Source organism: Tachysurus vachellii, chromosome 25 (genome assembly GCF_030014155.1).
Source record: "Tachysurus vachellii isolate PV-2020 chromosome 25, HZAU_Pvac_v1, whole genome shotgun sequence".
Classification (NCBI taxonomy): domain Eukaryota; kingdom Metazoa; phylum Chordata; class Actinopteri; order Siluriformes; family Bagridae; genus Tachysurus; species Tachysurus vachellii.
Window position 1 is genome coordinate 16,151,578 of NC_083484.1, and position 17,186 is coordinate 16,168,763.

A 17,186-nucleotide genomic window follows, 5' to 3' on the forward strand; every position below is an offset into this window, starting at 1 on the left:
CGCGTTTATTATCGAAGGCGTCTGCTGTACAGGTCCCTGTAAATGAGCCGTTACTATAGAAACGATAACATTTTAGCATTCGAATGAAATTTGTACAAATTTAGAGTTAAATATAATGAAAAATTACTCGTTTGTAAAGATCTGGATGACTTCCAGGACTCATGGTGACTACAGTGAGCTTTACGTTACAGTCCGGGCTGTGATGAGACACCATTAGGTTTGGACAGGTTTTATAATCGTTTAACACGTCACTTCATCGGTTCACTGAATGGACCAGAGACAGTAAAAATAAATAAATAAATAAATAAAAAGAAGGGAGTCACATTCATGAGATAATGTGTGTGTGTAAATGTGTATGACTACAGGATCTGCTACAGAAACACACAAAAGTCACTGAATAAAACTAAAGACTCTGATAAACAATACACAAACTGTCACGCGCACACACACACTCACGCGCACACACACACTCTCACGCGCACGCACACACTCGCACACTCACACACACACTCTCACACACACACTTACACATTCACGCACACACACACACACTCACACATTCACTCACACACAGTTGGTGCTATAAATAAGCAGCACATTCCATAAGCAGCCGTGTTGGATCTGATGTATAGAACATTTATATAGAATTGAACCTTTAGTTGAAAGTAAGAAAGTCCAAGTGCTACTCAGAGTCCCAGTGTTTAGATCTCCTGGGTTTTATCTCTGGGTGTATGGAGGGGAAAAGAGAACGAAGGCTTCAACAGAAAACACGTCAGTAGCTCTTTCCCCTCATTCTCCCTTTCAGTGAAGCTACAAAGTTGGAACAGAGCCAAGACTCAGGACTTTCGAGTCATTTGCCCCTGATAGGAGCTCAGCGTCTGGTTATCTTTCGACTGGGTGGGACCACAGCCTCGGCCAAGAAGCGCTAACTATAGAGTGGCCTGATGAGGCACAGGCTGGGGGGCAGCACGAGACCCCAATCCTGTACAGAGAAGTGGCTTGGAGGTGGAGAGCTGCTTCAACACAACAACGTGACCTCCTGCTACACGGAACACTTTATTAGGGTTAATGCAATATTTTAATCAACTAGTAAGTTAGTAAAGAAAGCATCGGTCTGAACTGTTAATATACCGTTAAGTGCAAAAGTTTGCACACCCATAAATTAATGCATAGCTTTTTGAATTATTTATTTATTTGTTTTTACTAAAGAATCGGTCTGAACTGTTAATATACCGTCAAGTGCAAAAGTTTGCACACCCATAAATTTATGCATAGCTTTTTGAATTATTTATTTTTTACAAATGTAAAGAGAAACACATGAAAAACAAAAATAATTCACCTGATGAGGAAAAAGGGGAGAGGATCAACAAACTGCTCAGAAAAGACAAGTAAACAAGTAAACGGGAAAAGAGAGACGACAGTGATGTTTGTCTTATGATTTTTTTTTTATTTTTAATGCCTCACACGTACATCGGTTTCCTTTTCACTGCGTTGAGGGATGACTATGACGGGGCAGCGACGGTGAAGACGAACAGAACTACCTTCACATAAGTTAATGAGAAAACCGTGAGGCTGAGATGACGGTCAGGGGCGACGGCATCACCTCTGACGCTAAAGCGCTCTGTACCGCTGTAGACGGCGGTGAAACCCCACCCACAAGCCGCGCTCATGTCTGCTCGTGTCCCTGTCACTACAGTAAAACTTACAAAAAGCAGCGATAATGAGGGAACAACATAGAAAAATAAAAGCAAATAAAACCAACCATCTGCTTTAACATCTTTACACGGTGTGTTCATGAACACAATCATCACAAACAAGCCCAAAAGGGGGGAAAAAAGCAGCCATGTAGGATAGAAAAGAAAACCATCCAAAAGAAAGTGTACATCTAAATGAGCCTTCGTGAACCGAACAGTCAGGAGTCGCTTCGTAGAGGTGCGGACTCGTGAAACCAGACCGTGGTGCTACGGTTCTGCTCGGGGGAAGGGAAGGTGTGTGTGTGTATGTGTGTGTGTGTGTACGAGCGTGTTCTGTTGCTCGGTTGGTTACCGTCGCATCACTAGTTAGACACAGACACGACTCCCTCTCACCAAGAACAGAGAAAAAAGAACCATAAAACGTCTAAACTCTTATTTTATACATGTATACTTATTGTTTTTGTCTGTGTGTGTGTGTACGCGCACGTGCACGCGCATGTGTGTGTGTGTGTGTGTGTTTCTCATACTCGTTTCATCTGGTCAGGACAAAACCAGGCCAACTTTTTAACACTGCTACTTTCATCCTTTCATCTCTCTCTCACTCCAAACCCTTTGTGGGGTTTTTTTTTGTTGCATCCTGGTTTGGTGCTTTTTCAAAACACTTCCATATCGTCCTCCGTCTCTATTAGGAGTTCTTTAATAAACCCTGGAGATGTAGACGTAGACAGAGCAATAAAATGAGATTGAGAGAGAGACAGAGAGAGAGAGAGAGAGAGAGAGAGAAAGAGAGAGAGAGAGAGAGAGAGGGAGTCGACATGTGATTAGCTGAGAGCTGGGCTGAGTCCCCTGTCCCTCGGTCTCCTTCAGCCCATTTCCTTCCATTGACGGTAAAATTCCACGATGTTCTTCAGCTCCATTCCCGCCGACACCGCTGCCTGGACGGCCGACTGTCACAGAGGGACAAGAACACAACGTTCTGATAAAAAAGTCAAAGGTCTGCACGGATCAATAGAAAAAGCGGGACACTTCTGTGTCTCTGCCTCGTCCCATATTGACTTTGTTTCATGTTATCACTTACATCACAAATAACACATAAAAATGTAAACATTTAAAAAAAAAAGAAAAAAAAAGAAAAAAAAAGGACCCTGTAATGACATGTACATGCTATTTTTTTTAAATAATATAAATAATTATTAAACAGTAATACATCATTTAATTCAAAACTAACCTAAAGAAATCCTACTACAAATCCTCTCATTTCAACCTAAATTAACTGTTAAAATGATAATAAAATCTACATTTTAATTCCTTTATTAATAAAAACGTTTAACAGAAGGTGCAGACGTTCACTTTCACGTGAGAAGGAGGAGGAAACTAAATACTGTACTAAATAAATAAAATCATGATGTTTAAGTCATGATAATATATTTATAATTAAAATGGAAGACAAAAACCTACCACATAGAACCATAAATAACCTGGAACAAGGAACACTCATGGCTTGTGTAATAATAACCATGGATACGAGTCAGTACCAAACATCTGCCCTGATGTGTTCTGGACACGAATCCCTCAGTGTTCTGACGCAGGGTTGAAATAAAACTTCACAGTTTTAATCCCGACAGAACGTTGCTAACTGATAAAATGAAATAAACTGTTAATGCGCAGCTAGTTGAGTAATTAGTGTTCTTGTGCTGACATTTTAACATTTGGTCTCTACGTCGTGTCATAACGACAGCATTAACGACTTCAACCCTGGGTTTAACTGGGATTTGTGCGCTAACCCTCTGTTAGCGTCAGGACTGAACCGGGGCGCTAATTACGAGCAAAACCTCGAGAGCCTCTAAAAATAGGGAGGTAGACAGATATCCAGGGGACGGCAGATCAGACAGCTGCACATGCCGCCCGATTTAGCGAAAACAAATCAAACGGCGCGTCCCTATTGCGTTCCACGCGACTGTTTTTGGCACCGTGCGTTTGCTTTTCCACAGACCTTCATGGAGGCGGAGCGGTCGGCGAGCTCCTCCACCTCGCACGCCGTCAGCAGGGTCACCATGCCGGCCGTGTCCTCGTCTCCTCCGCCCTGAGAGCCCGTCAACTGCCGACAGCTGTCCACCATTTTATAAAGATGCCTTAAAAAAAAAAACCCATACGGTCGCGATCGTCACACACTGTGACTGATATATAAATAAAACGGTGCACTGATTAAATAAATAAATAAATAAATAAATAAATACTCACCAGGCTTCAATGTCCTGTCTTTTCAGCTTATCCCTCTCAAAACTCCTCCCAGACTCTTTCTGACACCGGATATATCTGTAACACAGACGAGGTGATGACACGGAGCTGCAACGTTCGAGTGGACAAAAATAATCTGTGTTCTAATCGGACGAGCCGGTGGAACTTTCTAGAAGGGTTTCTAAGTAGTAATAAAAGCGTGTCCTGATTTACGGAGTGTAGAAGAGACGTGTCTGAGCCACGGGCTGCAAAAGCACTAGCTAGTGAGTTGAAACAAGTCTTACAGTGGAACAAACGAAATATCCACAGTGATTTCTGTCTTGCTGAGCATACGCTTGTGTAAAGTATATTTATCCCTCGTTCAGTGTAACTATAACAACCGGTAAGTTCCCTTCTCACCTCTGTGTGATGTTAGCATGCAGCTCCTGATAACCCTTTTCTCTGCTAAATAGTTTGTAATCATTTACAAGCCAAATAATTACATCAGCAGAACAAAAAACCTCAGATGCTGTTAAGCAAGAGCGTTTAAGTTCGTTGCCAAAACAGGGTGTGTGTGTGTGCGTTTGGCTGCGGGCTTTTGTTCCGACCGAGCAGCAGTCAGACGAGTCGACTGAACACCACTCTGTATGTTTAATTCGCTCTTTCGTGTCATCAGCCATTTAGACTACTGTAGCGAGCGAATATACTTCATTTAATATCAACATAAGACACACAATAGACAGACAGACAGACGTATAGACAGATAGAAATAAACAGAAAGGCAGATAGACGCCACTGTGTAAAACAAGTCATTTAAAAAAGACAAAAAAATATTTCATGTCCCTGACTGATTAACAGAAAGTTGTTTACTTGTATTACTGTACTAACTAGTACTAACTAGTACCAATAATAATATATTAACACAAGTCCGACTGAAATACAGCACTGCAGGACGATGCGTTTCGGATCTTTACCTGTTCCCTTTTCTAAACTCGGACTCCAAAAATCGGATGCCGTCCCTCGCACCGGGATTTTCCTTCTTTAGGACGTCGAGTCCATCAATGACTGAGGAGAGAATAAGACACAAATACAAACGTGTTACTTAAGGTGTTAATGGTTCTACAGATTTGTCGAGGGGGGAAAAAAAACGGCTGCACGCTTTGTAACTGCTGGATGCAACACATTTCTCCTAGAATAGTTCAATTAAAAAATGATATTTATAATTAAAAATGAATATTAACGTCTCAAAACGTTCTCCATTTACCTTCACAGAAATTATCGAGTTGATACGAGTGAAGAAAGGGGCGGAGTTTGAAACCCCAAGGTAGCTGTCAATCATTTTATCAGAACTCGTACTAGTGTAACACGGCGTTTAAACGAAGAGTGAAATGATGGACAAAAGGTCACCGTGAATTTTATTCTGGAATCTGATTGGCTGTTACAAGCAGGCGTGTTGGTCATCATGCACCATGTTGTGTTAAAAGGCCTTTAAAACCTCTGACCATGCTTTAGTGACCTAAACTCTAACTACCGCATGACTCCAAAGCGTTCATCATGTGGCTCGTGTCCAGCGGTTCATGCTCATAAAGCTGAAGGGCAAGAATTCTGACCTGTGCGCGGGATGATGATGATGAAGCAGCCGCTTGCTGCCAGCTGTCGCAGCAGGTTCAGGTGCTGGCACAGAGCTCCGGTGTCGGGCACCAGGTATGGAGACATGGACGACTGGGCTTTGGGCTGCTGAAGACTTCCCTCCAGCTGGGACACCTCTAACTGCACGTGCCAACACACACACACACACACACACACACACACACACAGACACACACACACAGACACAGACACACAGACACAGACACACACACACAGACACAGACACACAGACACAGACACACACACACAGACACACACAGACACACACACACACACAGACACACACAGACACACACACACAGACACACACACACAGACACACACACACAGACACACACACACAGACACACACACACAGACACACACACACACACACACACACAGACACACACAGACACACACAGACACACACAGACACACACACACAGACACACACAGACACACACAGACACACACAGACACACACAGACACACACAGACACACAGACACACACAGACACACACACGGTAAAATGAGCTTCTCAGAATACTGTGGTGTAAAGAGAGAAAGAACACAATAAGAGCCTGAGCACTTTTATATTTTATGTACATGCAAAAATTCACGTTAATATAAACCCTTGATTCGTACCTGCACTACAGTCAAAGCTGACGTTCTAGGAAACGAATCAACGCCTTTTGACCAATCAGATTTAAGCATTTTAACCAGGATATCAGACATTGTTTGTAAAAAAAGTGATGTGAGGACTCAAACCTGCAGGCGTAGTTGTGCCATGTCCCTCATGAGCCTGTTCCTGCGCGCTTCCTCTTCAGCCTACAGGAAACACACCGCAGTCAAACACCGGCGCGACAACCAACTTTCAAACCCGACACGATCACGAAAGTTAGACTTATAAAACTTTTTTGCTTTCTTCAGAATTATTTTGTACTTTGCTAAAGTCTTTCCCTCCCCCAATTTCTCAGAACACCACATCTTGGGTTTCTAAAGCCTTGTCAGCTTGACGGTGCTCCAGAACAGCACGGCGGCACTTTAATCAGCGTTTGTTCTACGCTGTGAGGGCAGTGTGGTTGCCTAGCAACATCAGACTCTTGAGAACACCTCGCTAATATGACAAGGCGGTGCAAAAGGGAACGTGCTCTGCTCTCCACAGGCCTGCGTACCCTATCATTTATTCCTGCTTTAAGTGAGTGGCAGTGCTACAGTGAAGGTGTTTTTTTTTATTTTTTTATGGCTGGCACTTTTAAATTATTATTTTTTTTGTACATTTATATAAGTGGCCTGTGCACGCTGGAGGCAAAAGTTCAGGTGCAAATTAAAATGTCCTACAGAACTGATGACGTAAATAAAATGAAAAGCTTTTTTTTTTTTTTTTTTTACTTTTTCAGATGTATTCTTGGCTTTAAGATAACGACAGAGCTGTGGGTTTTATACCAACCAAAGTGCACATAAATAACATGAAAACGTATACAGGGGATTTTTTTTCTTAATAGACGTAACGAAGAAACACTTAAATGTTAAAACCGTCTGAATTATTCTGTTTTTTGCTGTATAATTACATAATAATCCCAAAATCGTAAGAAAACCTGGTCACGGCTCGTGTTCGGCACTGTGTTCTGACACTGGAGACTCCTTCTGTGCATGTACAGAAAAACTAAAAAGGACCGTTTCCCTAGAAACAATAAATTGTTATGCGCGTTAATAAACCCGTGTGCGTCAGAGAACGAACGGCGGCCTCTCGGATGACGCACGAGGGCAGCGATAATTTGCGCACCGCGACAGGATGCCCGTACGCACGCTTTGTCCGCTGACGCACAAATCTCAAGAGTCACCAAAATCCGTTCCTCAGGGCTCTCACCATGCGAAACTGCGCCTTCGCCTGCTGAACCATGTTTTCCTGCTCCGATTGGCTGATGCTGGTGAAAATACCTGCCTCCGGGTTGAAGTGCAGCACGTTGCCTTGGAGACCGGTGAGGAAGTGGCCGAAGCTGCGGATGCAGCACAAACGCACCACACACTGGAAGAAGAGTGGAAATAAAAAGGAATTGTGCATTTACACAATGCTACAGAAATTATTTGAAATAAATGAATAAAAAAAATGTGAACAGGTCAAATACATTGATTAGTCCAATTAATTTAATAAAATAAATGTAAAATACAATGTATTCTTAAGGAAATACTAAAAAATACTAAAAACAGCTCGAGTGTTAACTGGGACTGAAACGCTACAGCTCGACCTTTTTAACAGCTTAATAAGTTTTTCATTTGTATAACTGCTCAGTTATAACTAATGATGGCTTGATTGTTAAAACCAGCGATTTAGCTCAAATTTAGTGACACGCCCATAATTAGTTTCGTGTACGTGTTTAAACGACGTACCTCCTGCAGTTGGCTCAGACTGGTTCTGTGGTGAGTGAAGTCGAGACGGCGGTGTGCCAGGTTCAGGGCAGGGAGGTGGCGTAGTGCCTGGTCCTCCGGCAGCAGCACAGTCTGCACCAGGTCCGGCTGCTCGCTATTGGCCAGCAGGTCCCTTACCTCCTTCTTCAGGACCAGATCTGAAATACAGCAATACTGAATTCAGTCACCAGTTCTGAGGAACGTGTCTTAACTTAATAACCGAGTGCATTCAACCCACCTGCTTCTAGCACCTTGTTCCCATCAGGCAGTAAGTTAAGCAGCACTGAAAGGCGGTTCCACAAACTCTGAGAACTCTGGAGAAAAGAAGAGAAAATCTCTTGACCTTATTGAACATACCTATTGAACTGAACCTCCAGCTCCATGAGATCCATCTACTGAAAATGAATCTACACCTTGTGACCAATCAGAGTCCAGCATTCGACAGTCCTGTGAGATTGTTGTACCTGTGCACACATGAGGATGATGTCCGTGTTTGTCCTCATCCAATCCACGAAGACCTTCACCACCTGAATGAGACCTTGGTTGGTCAGAATCTCAAGTCTCTCGGACAGTGTTTTCTCGCTGTGATATGATTGGTTGCTGTGCTCGCTGTCCTCCATGTCGACATCTGGGAGGGAAACAATAAAACAACAGCTTTCAGTAGAGAAAGATAGTAAAGAGAGACGGTGAGAAATGAACAACAGCAGCAGCAATAGCCAAAAAGATAATGACCATCATCGTTGGTTCCGTTGGCGATCTCTGGAGTCGGGTTACTGGGTGTGTCCCCGGAAGGGGGCGTGGCTTGCTGCGAGGGGACGGATTCAGAGGCTGTGTTGGAGGTGTGTGAGGGCCTCAGCAGGACGTTGCTGAAGGTTGGAGCCAGACGGAAGCAGCGTTTGGCTTGGAAGAGCTGAGAGGACACGGCCTGAAGGTTGCTGCTGATACTGGGGTCATTGGACAGCAGCGGGCCGTTAGTGGCAGGTGGTGTGGAGCCTTCTTCCCGTGATGGATGCACCGTCTCCTCCTCTTCCTCCTCCACAAGTTGCTGCTCCTGCACCGGACTTGCTGCATCCTCCATGTCCTCCAGATCAGAGCGTGACTCCTGGCTGTTCATATCAGAGTCTGTCTCAACATCAAACGCGGTGCCACCCTCCTCCTCTTCTTCCTCCTCTTCTTCCTCCGATCCACTCTCCCAGACACCCTGCTCTCCCGCCGCGTCTCCTTCTTTCCCCAGAGAAGAGTTCGTCTGGACTCCCGAGCCGTCCGCTCTCTGAGGCTCTTCGTCCTCCTCTTCGTCGCTCTCGAAGCCTTCGCTCAGGTCGCTCTCGTCCTCGTTGCGAGCGCAGCGTCGTCGCCGCAGCATGGACAGACGCGAGTATTTCCTCTTCTGTTTCGGCTTCTCCTCGCCGCTCTTCTTCCCGGAGCCTTTCTTAGAAACCGCCATCCTGTCGCCGCCTTTCAGCTCGTCTTCGTCGTTCTCGTCGTCTCCGTCTTCTTCTACAGAACCGTTCTGCAGCGGTTTGTCCTCTGAGGGAAGTGTGTTTGTCTGCTCTCGAGGATCAGCGTCATCTAAGAACCAGAAGAGAGGCAAAGTAAGACGAGAAACGTGTGAATTTTTTTTTCCTTTCTGTAACACGGTAAACAACTGCAGAGGAAGTATCACTAAGCTCTACAGCCTGCACCTGCAATACAGACACGTTTATATCAAACCGTGTCTGTACTTTAAGGGATTTTATTTCTACACAGTTAGAGACAGAAGGTTGGAGAGTAAAATGCAGAAAACTTAAATACTGGAATCTGTAGTTTGCAGATATTAGCGACTACTGCGCAGGTTTAACACTAAGAATAAAATCATAACCCCACGAATTCTGACTCAAACTTCTGAATTTTAGTTTGTCTTCATACCCGAGGCGTCTGTGCGTAATGGCGCGACGTCACTCTCTCCTTGTTCGAGCTCGGATTGAAGTCTCATGTTCACGTGGTTTACCAGATGGGAGAAAAGTGCTAGTGTGAAGGCGATAGAAGTGCTGTACTGCTTAGAACCTGAAATCGGATAAACAATTAAATAACAAGAAACTTACAAATAAATAACTACCATCTCTGTGTGGTAGGACATCACTCTTCATCCCTCACCTCCTCGCTTTAAGCTGTGGACCACCATAAGGCAGATCACCACCATTTTAAAGACCAGGCTGTCGGGCAACACGCTGAAGGCCTGATCGTGCTCGTCTTCCTCCTCGCCGACGAACTGGTTGCCATGACTCGGTGTGGGCTGATAGAACAGCACCAGGTTAAAGTCCTCCAGGACCGACTGGCACAGCGACGTCAGCTCCGTTTCCATCACACTGCATACACACACACACACACACACGTAAGATTTCCGAGCAGTGTTTTAAACTCTGACTAAGAAACTAAAGCAAAAGAAGCCACCGTTCCTTCACAGAGGTTTATCTTACCTGTTCTTGGGCTGCAGTAAACTTTGAAGGTACATGAAGCTTACAAGGAGTCGCTTGATGTCCTTTGATCTGAAGTGAAAATAGAAATTTTTCATTGTTGCCGATGACATTTTATTAAGAACTACGACAAAGAACTGCATAAAAAAACGTAATTAAATATAAAAAAATACTTTAATAACATATAAAATTCAATCTTTAGCTGCAAACAAGTAAAGGGGCTTTTTACCCCTGGTCACTTCATGCGTTTTCTGTGATCAGATAGCTATCCGATGGTAAAAAGACCAGGTCTAAATGCCCTCAGAAACGTTTTGGAGACGGATATAAATCCGACGGTACAAACCCCTTCAGGAGGTGGTCTGGGACGCGTTTCAGATGAAACTGGACAGGTGTAAATGAATGTGGTTGTTCAAGCCACATACGTCAGCACTAAACTCCTCCCAAACAGGAAGTACGTCACTCGCAGGTGACTCACGAGTCGTTCATCGCGCCAGGTTGGTTCTTTGTAGCATAACCGCCGTAACAAGTTTTTTTGTCTTCTTTTCGATTGCGTTCTGAAAACCGCACACACCAAAGCGTGTTCAATTTTAATTATCCCCGAAATGAGGTCAAATATATTAGCATTTTGGGCGGGAGTAGAAAGATCGGATCGATATCCGATTCGCCGAGACGCGTTTATGTGGCCTAATGTAAATGGAACAGTTTTAACAAATCAGATAGCTATCGGATCAGAGAGAACACGTGAAGTGACCAGGGGTAAAAAGGCCCTGAGATGTTGTAGACTTTTCTTCAGGCAGATAATTGCTACTTTCTCTCTCACTGGAGCATAAAGACTGACCTCTGGCGCGATGGTGAAAGCTTCTTCATCTCCTGTTTCTTCACCTGATGGTACATCTTGGCCGCTTTATCAAACAGACGCTTCAGGTTTCCGTAGGCTCCCTCGAAGGGCGTCTCGGACTGATTGCTGAGGGACAGGAAAAGTAGGTTACTCGTCATTTCGTTCACACAATTCTCACTATTCTTACAACATACAGCATGAGCCTAACATTCATAACCTTCAATAGTGTACAACTGTCACTTCTCCTTGTATAGTTACAGAGCGAGCTGTATACAGTGGATGCACTGCCCTCCACAGGCCGAACAGTAAAACTGCAACTTTAAGATAAAACAATGAAAACGCATCAGCTTACCAGCGCAGGTAATAGTAGGTAGCTTCGACGTTATAAAATTTACTTCCAGCCAGAGTACCAAGCTGATTAAAAGGCATTCCTGTCAGGAAAAGGAATTGACATGAGGTGAGCGTCATGGCAAAATAATTGAAAATGAGAGAAAGAAAGGCAAAGAAAAAAGAGGGCAAGTGAGAAATATTACTTTACTTCTCATCTGTTGTTTTTAAACTAATTCAAAACATAAAATTTGTGTTAAAAATTGAATAGAAAATATAACAGTAAAATCTACATATTAGTTACATAAAATAAACAAATAAATAATTTTATAAAATGACATCAGCTGTTTACTAGCAACGTTATTTACAAAAACATGGATTACATCATAAATTCGATCATGACTGAATATCGTGCTATGAAGCTTCACGATAGTCACTGATCACGTTTTAATTCGATATCATATCGATCAGCCGTGTGCTTAAAATTATATTTTCCTTACATAGTGACAGAACAGAAATCTTATTTTTTTTTGTTTGTTTATTTATTTATTTTAAAAAAGAAATCATTTAAACAAATGTAAATAAATAGAGCTGTTGGTACTGGGGTGAAAATATATGGTTGAAACTGCACACGATCTTAACATCATTAAAAGATAGATTATATATATATAAAAAAAACTCCTATCAATAAAACTGTGACAAATCGCCTCCTGACTCAGAGTCAGTGGTGTGAAAGTGTGATGTTTCTCACCAATGGTTGGCGAGACAGACAGGGCCTGGTGGTAAAATCTCTCGGCCAGCTGCTCGGACTCCACGCCTGCCAGCTCGTTCTGATACCTTGCTGCACACGACAAAAAACATTCCACTTTCCTCACAGCCAGTCCAGTCTAACATTATGAACTACAAGCTTTGCGATACCCACATGCTTTCAAAGCTAATTCTAGTTCTAAAACACAAAAGGATTTACCGAGGTCACCCAGATACACGAGACACCGATGACATGCCATCTGAGCCCATTCCATCTCCTTAGGTGTGGCAGACACAGGCTTCTTACGAGCTGAGGACGAGAAACACACATTACTTAACATAAAAAAAAAATAATAAATTGCCCAGACGGTGCTCACTGAGGCAGTTTAACATGCGTATGCATTTGTTGCTATGGTGATTTTTTTTTAATGGAGATGTACAGTGTATATATATATATGTATATATATATATATATATATATATATATATATATATATATATATATATATATATAAAAAACGTTTATGAAAGGAGTCTCCGGTGTCAGCGCCTTCAGAGTGCTGTGCTTTATGACGTCATCCACAAGATCCTCGATGACACCGAGGACTACGGGGTTGCCAAGAATCTCACCAATGAGCGGGTCGGTGACGTGCGTCCAGTCGATGCAGTCCTGCAGCTCCAACTGGTAGTGTGACTGGATGTAGAGCAGGAGGTGCTGGTAGAAGCCGACGCCAGCGATCAGGTGAGTCCTGTATGCGCACTCCAGAGCGCTGCGGCTGTGTATGTGCTGCATGAGGACACAAGAGGACAAAGGTTACAAAGCAAGAAGAAACAGCTTAGGAACAACTTTGATCCACCATAATCCTCACTCCAAACAGTCAAACATCTTCGATAGTAGCTACAGTTAACATGATTACTGACTTTAGTTACGCTTAGCAGGACAAAGCATCTTTCCTCACTTTTTTTTTAAAACAATTCACTACTTTCAAGTTTCAGACAATTAATTAAATAATGACACGTTGTACTTTTTTTTTATCCATTTATACAGTCAGAGAAAATAAATCCACCCTCAAACCCTCACTGCTTCTGCAAACATCAATACCTTCTTGTTGGTCTTGATGACTTGAATAACCTCGTAGTAAACCTTCCTCCAGAGCAACTCCTCTGCCTTGCGGCCGTAATCCACAGGGTGCAAGAACATCAGCTTTACACACAGCTCACGCAGTCTGGCAGAAAGATAATTAATTAAAAAAACAACAACAACAACAACAACAAAACTCAGATCAAATATAAATCCTGCTAAATAAAGTAAGCTGAGAGCGAGCCGAGCGCGTTTACTTGTTTCTTAGGCTGATGTTCTCCGGTTTGAAGACCTCCCTGTAGGACGACTTGCTGCCGATGATCACGTCCAGCTTGTGTACGGATTCCACCACGGCCCTAAACAGAAAGGCACGAAATAACTCAATTTATAACAATAGCAAGATATTCTGATGCACTTTCATCATGTGAGATCAGTCTTACAGATAAAGCACATTTTTCAATTTAATAATTTTAAATAGATTAAGAAAATATAAATTTCTGCAGCCAATATATGATTTTTTTGATGGCTGTTTGTGATACATGCTGTGTATCAGAAACATCTGAGAATGGTGTTAAGATTTCGTTTGTGATATCACTGCATACCTCACTGCTAGTCATGAGATTACTTTAGAAACAACATGCTCTCTGTTATACAGTATGACTAAAGGTTTGTGCACCCCAACCATCACAGCTTTGTGTGTCATAAAGAATGTCTCTGTATGTTGTAGCGTTACAGTTTCCTTTCGCTGGCACTACGAGACCCAGAACTCTGCTCCATCATGACAATGTCCCTGTGCACAAAACCCCTGAGCTCCAAGAAGACACTAAATGGTGGTTAAGGTTGGAGTAAAGAACTCGAGCGTCCTGCACTGAGCACTGTTTGTCATTTGCGTTGCCTTGTACCTACATGCATGCAGTATGATGGTGCTCACACCCTGAGATCTTACTCGGAAACTTCTCGCAGTGCCAGAATTATTGTCACAGCAGCATAAATGGTAAGCCGAACGTGTCATTTCATGCTCTCTAACTCAACTTACACACCATTTGCTTGTTCTGCAAGATCATTTCATTGGCTTTAACGTAAAAAAAAAACTATTTAGATCATTATTAAATAAGCAGATGGGCTACGAATTTTTAGGCATTATGGCATTACAGTTACAGTGCCATTGTGTCTGTGCTTCATTAAGAAAACCAACTGCACACGATATCTCTCCATTACAGATTACAGAAGAGTCGATTCGGTGTCGACTCGTTCGCAAAAGACTTACCGGTACAAAACAAATCAGATAGGTGGATAATTTTTTGGTTTCAAGAAACGTAATTCAGATTTTTTTTAAAAGTGCAACTGAAAGCTACTCATGAAACAGGTTAATTTTTTGACAGCTGTCATCTGGGAAACAAAGCAACTCTCAAAACGACTCCGTGGCTCACTGTTGTCTGAAAACATCAATTTAATTTAGTAAGTACGTTGGAAATATTCGCATATTGAGTAAGAGTAGCTTTATTTTATGATTTTACTGTAAAAATAGACGCCTTCTAGCCAAATTAGCTCATGTTCACTTAATAAACAAGGTAATGAATGTAAAAGATGTATAATGTGCTAGTTAGCTAGCTAGTTAGCTAGAAGCTGCTGTGAACGTGATTCACCAGTTTGTTATTTAAGTCAGTTTTATCCTAAAGCCGTAATGGAGTAGTTTGTTTCTCACCTGTACAGCCGCTTGATGTGGAGGATTTTGGCCTCAGGCTCGTTATCTTGTCCCGGTCCGCTCATAGCTGCCTGCGGCTGTTTACGGCTAGCTTTCTGCTAGCACACCAAAATCCTGGTTCAGGCTCGCGCCCCTTGTCTTAGGTTAGCTAGCAAGCTAGCTACGTTAGCCAACGTTAGCTTTCTAGCTAGCTCCGACTACTTAAACAGACTCGCTGTGGTTCCTTATGCCGCTTGTCGCAGGCTTCTTTACCCATCCGTTCGGAAGTCAGGTAAAGGACGGACAAAACCAGAGCCGTAGGTCAGCTGTCACGCCCCGTGCGATAGCTGATGTTGTTCCCCGTTCCAGGAATCGTTCCGTGAGCGGCCATTTTTCCACAGCGACCGCTCAGGTCTCGCGAGACTTCCGTTGTACGTTCTATTCTACAGTTCCCACTTGAAGTACCGCGAGAGTTCTGCTGGTTTCCATAGTGACCGCTCCGGTCTCGCGATACTTGTGAAACATTGGAATATCTCAACGATGATTCAAAATGGAATTAAGAAGGAATTAGATTTTAGTAATAAACTCTGCAGACGACTGTAACTGCTGGAAATGGAGTGAAATAGTAACATATTACTCTGCTGTTTCTAGTCACTCCATCAATAACGTGACTGGAATTGGTGTCAGATCCATCATAAGGTAACTCGGACAAATCACGTCACAACTTTAAGCACAAGTTCTGGAGACAAGCTAAAGCTGGCAGCCAATCAGGGGGGGGGGCAGAGAGAGAGAGAGAGACAGATAAAGATGGGGGGAGGGGGGGGAGAGGTAAAGAGAGAGGGGGAAGGGAGAGAGAAAGAGAGAGACAGACAGGGGGGAGGGAGAGAGAAAAAGAGAGAGACAGACAGAGAGAGAGAGAGATTATAATTATCAATTATACTCAATACTATAAGTAAAGTAAAGTTGTTTTTAATAGAATCTGGATGATTATTACTCCCATAACTCGTCTTTTTCCAGTATATGATAAAGTGATGCTGCTCCAAGGTGAAATGTCATCACTCGCTGGGTGTGTGACAACAAATATGCCATGATGTACTGTGTGTGAACAGCTTTATATATCCATGTAACAGACAGATAGACAGACAGATAGATAGATAGATAGATAGATAGATAGATAGATAGATAGATAGATAGATAGATAGATAGAAGGCAATATAGACACCTTTAGATTATGTTGATAAGAATTTATTTGTATTCATCATATTAATTTCATCTCTATGTTTCACCCACCCCAAAATATAAATACCTGCTAATTCAAAAAAAGTATAATAATAATAATAATAATAATAATAATAATAATAATGGAAATGAACACATTATTTTCAACAGCATTGAATAAACTAAAAGATGAGAATAGCAATTTCAATCATTATTACATTAATAATAATAATAATAATAATAATAATAATAATAATAATAATAATAATTACAATTCAATAACCAGAATTTCCACATTCATAACAAATCCATAAATATTAGCAACACTCCAGGTTGATCACTCTTTCCATTTATATATATATATATATATATATATATATATATATATATATATATATATATATATATACATACATACATACAAAAAAAGAAGAGAATTAAATCCCCAAATGTCTGCCCTTTTCATAAAAGATAATTTTTTTGGGGTGGGGCTTATGGCTTGTCAAGGAGAATGGATATGAATTTCTTATGGCTGGCAAAAGTCAAATGAAAAATTATCAGAAGGAGGCACATCATGGGAACTCCATCCATTTCCAGGGATTAAAGATAAAATAAATACAATTTGAAAAGAAAAGAAGAAGAAATGCGGGGAAGGGAGAAAGTGTACAAAAGGTCAGTAGAATACAATGGAACGGTAAATATTTCCAGGGGTTTGACCTCATAAACGAATTTGTCTGGAGCTCCTCAAGGTGAGCTTACACGCACACACACACACACACACACACACACACACACACACACACACACACACACACACACGAGCACTGAAAACACCCAGCTGTAAGAATCAACAGCCATGAAGATGAAAATTAATCAGAAATATTG

At 42.2% G+C, this 17,186-nt stretch overlaps 1 protein-coding gene across 1 annotated transcript; it reads right to left on the reverse strand.

Moving 5' to 3' along the window:
* Nucleotides 1–1,421: 1,421 nt before the first annotated feature.
* smg5 (SMG5 nonsense mediated mRNA decay factor) lies at nucleotides 1,422–15,508 on the reverse strand. Its single transcript, XM_060862357.1, has 22 exons — nucleotides 15,105–15,508; nucleotides 13,657–13,755; nucleotides 13,421–13,544; nucleotides 12,949–13,105; nucleotides 12,539–12,628; nucleotides 12,323–12,412; nucleotides 11,597–11,675; nucleotides 11,245–11,370; nucleotides 10,410–10,478; nucleotides 10,087–10,298; nucleotides 9,859–9,996; nucleotides 8,686–9,522; nucleotides 8,418–8,581; nucleotides 8,192–8,267; nucleotides 7,936–8,111; nucleotides 7,415–7,573; nucleotides 6,313–6,372; nucleotides 5,522–5,681; nucleotides 4,886–4,976; nucleotides 3,936–4,010; nucleotides 3,688–3,826; nucleotides 1,422–2,641 (listed from the first exon to the last, which is right to left on the reverse strand). The coding sequence occupies exons 1-22, from the start codon at nucleotides 15,167–15,169 to the stop codon at nucleotides 2,558–2,560; spliced, it is 3,270 nt and encodes a 1,089-aa protein (XP_060718340.1). The 5' UTR covers nucleotides 15,170–15,508; the 3' UTR covers nucleotides 1,422–2,557.
* Nucleotides 15,509–17,186: the final 1,678 nt, after the last annotated feature.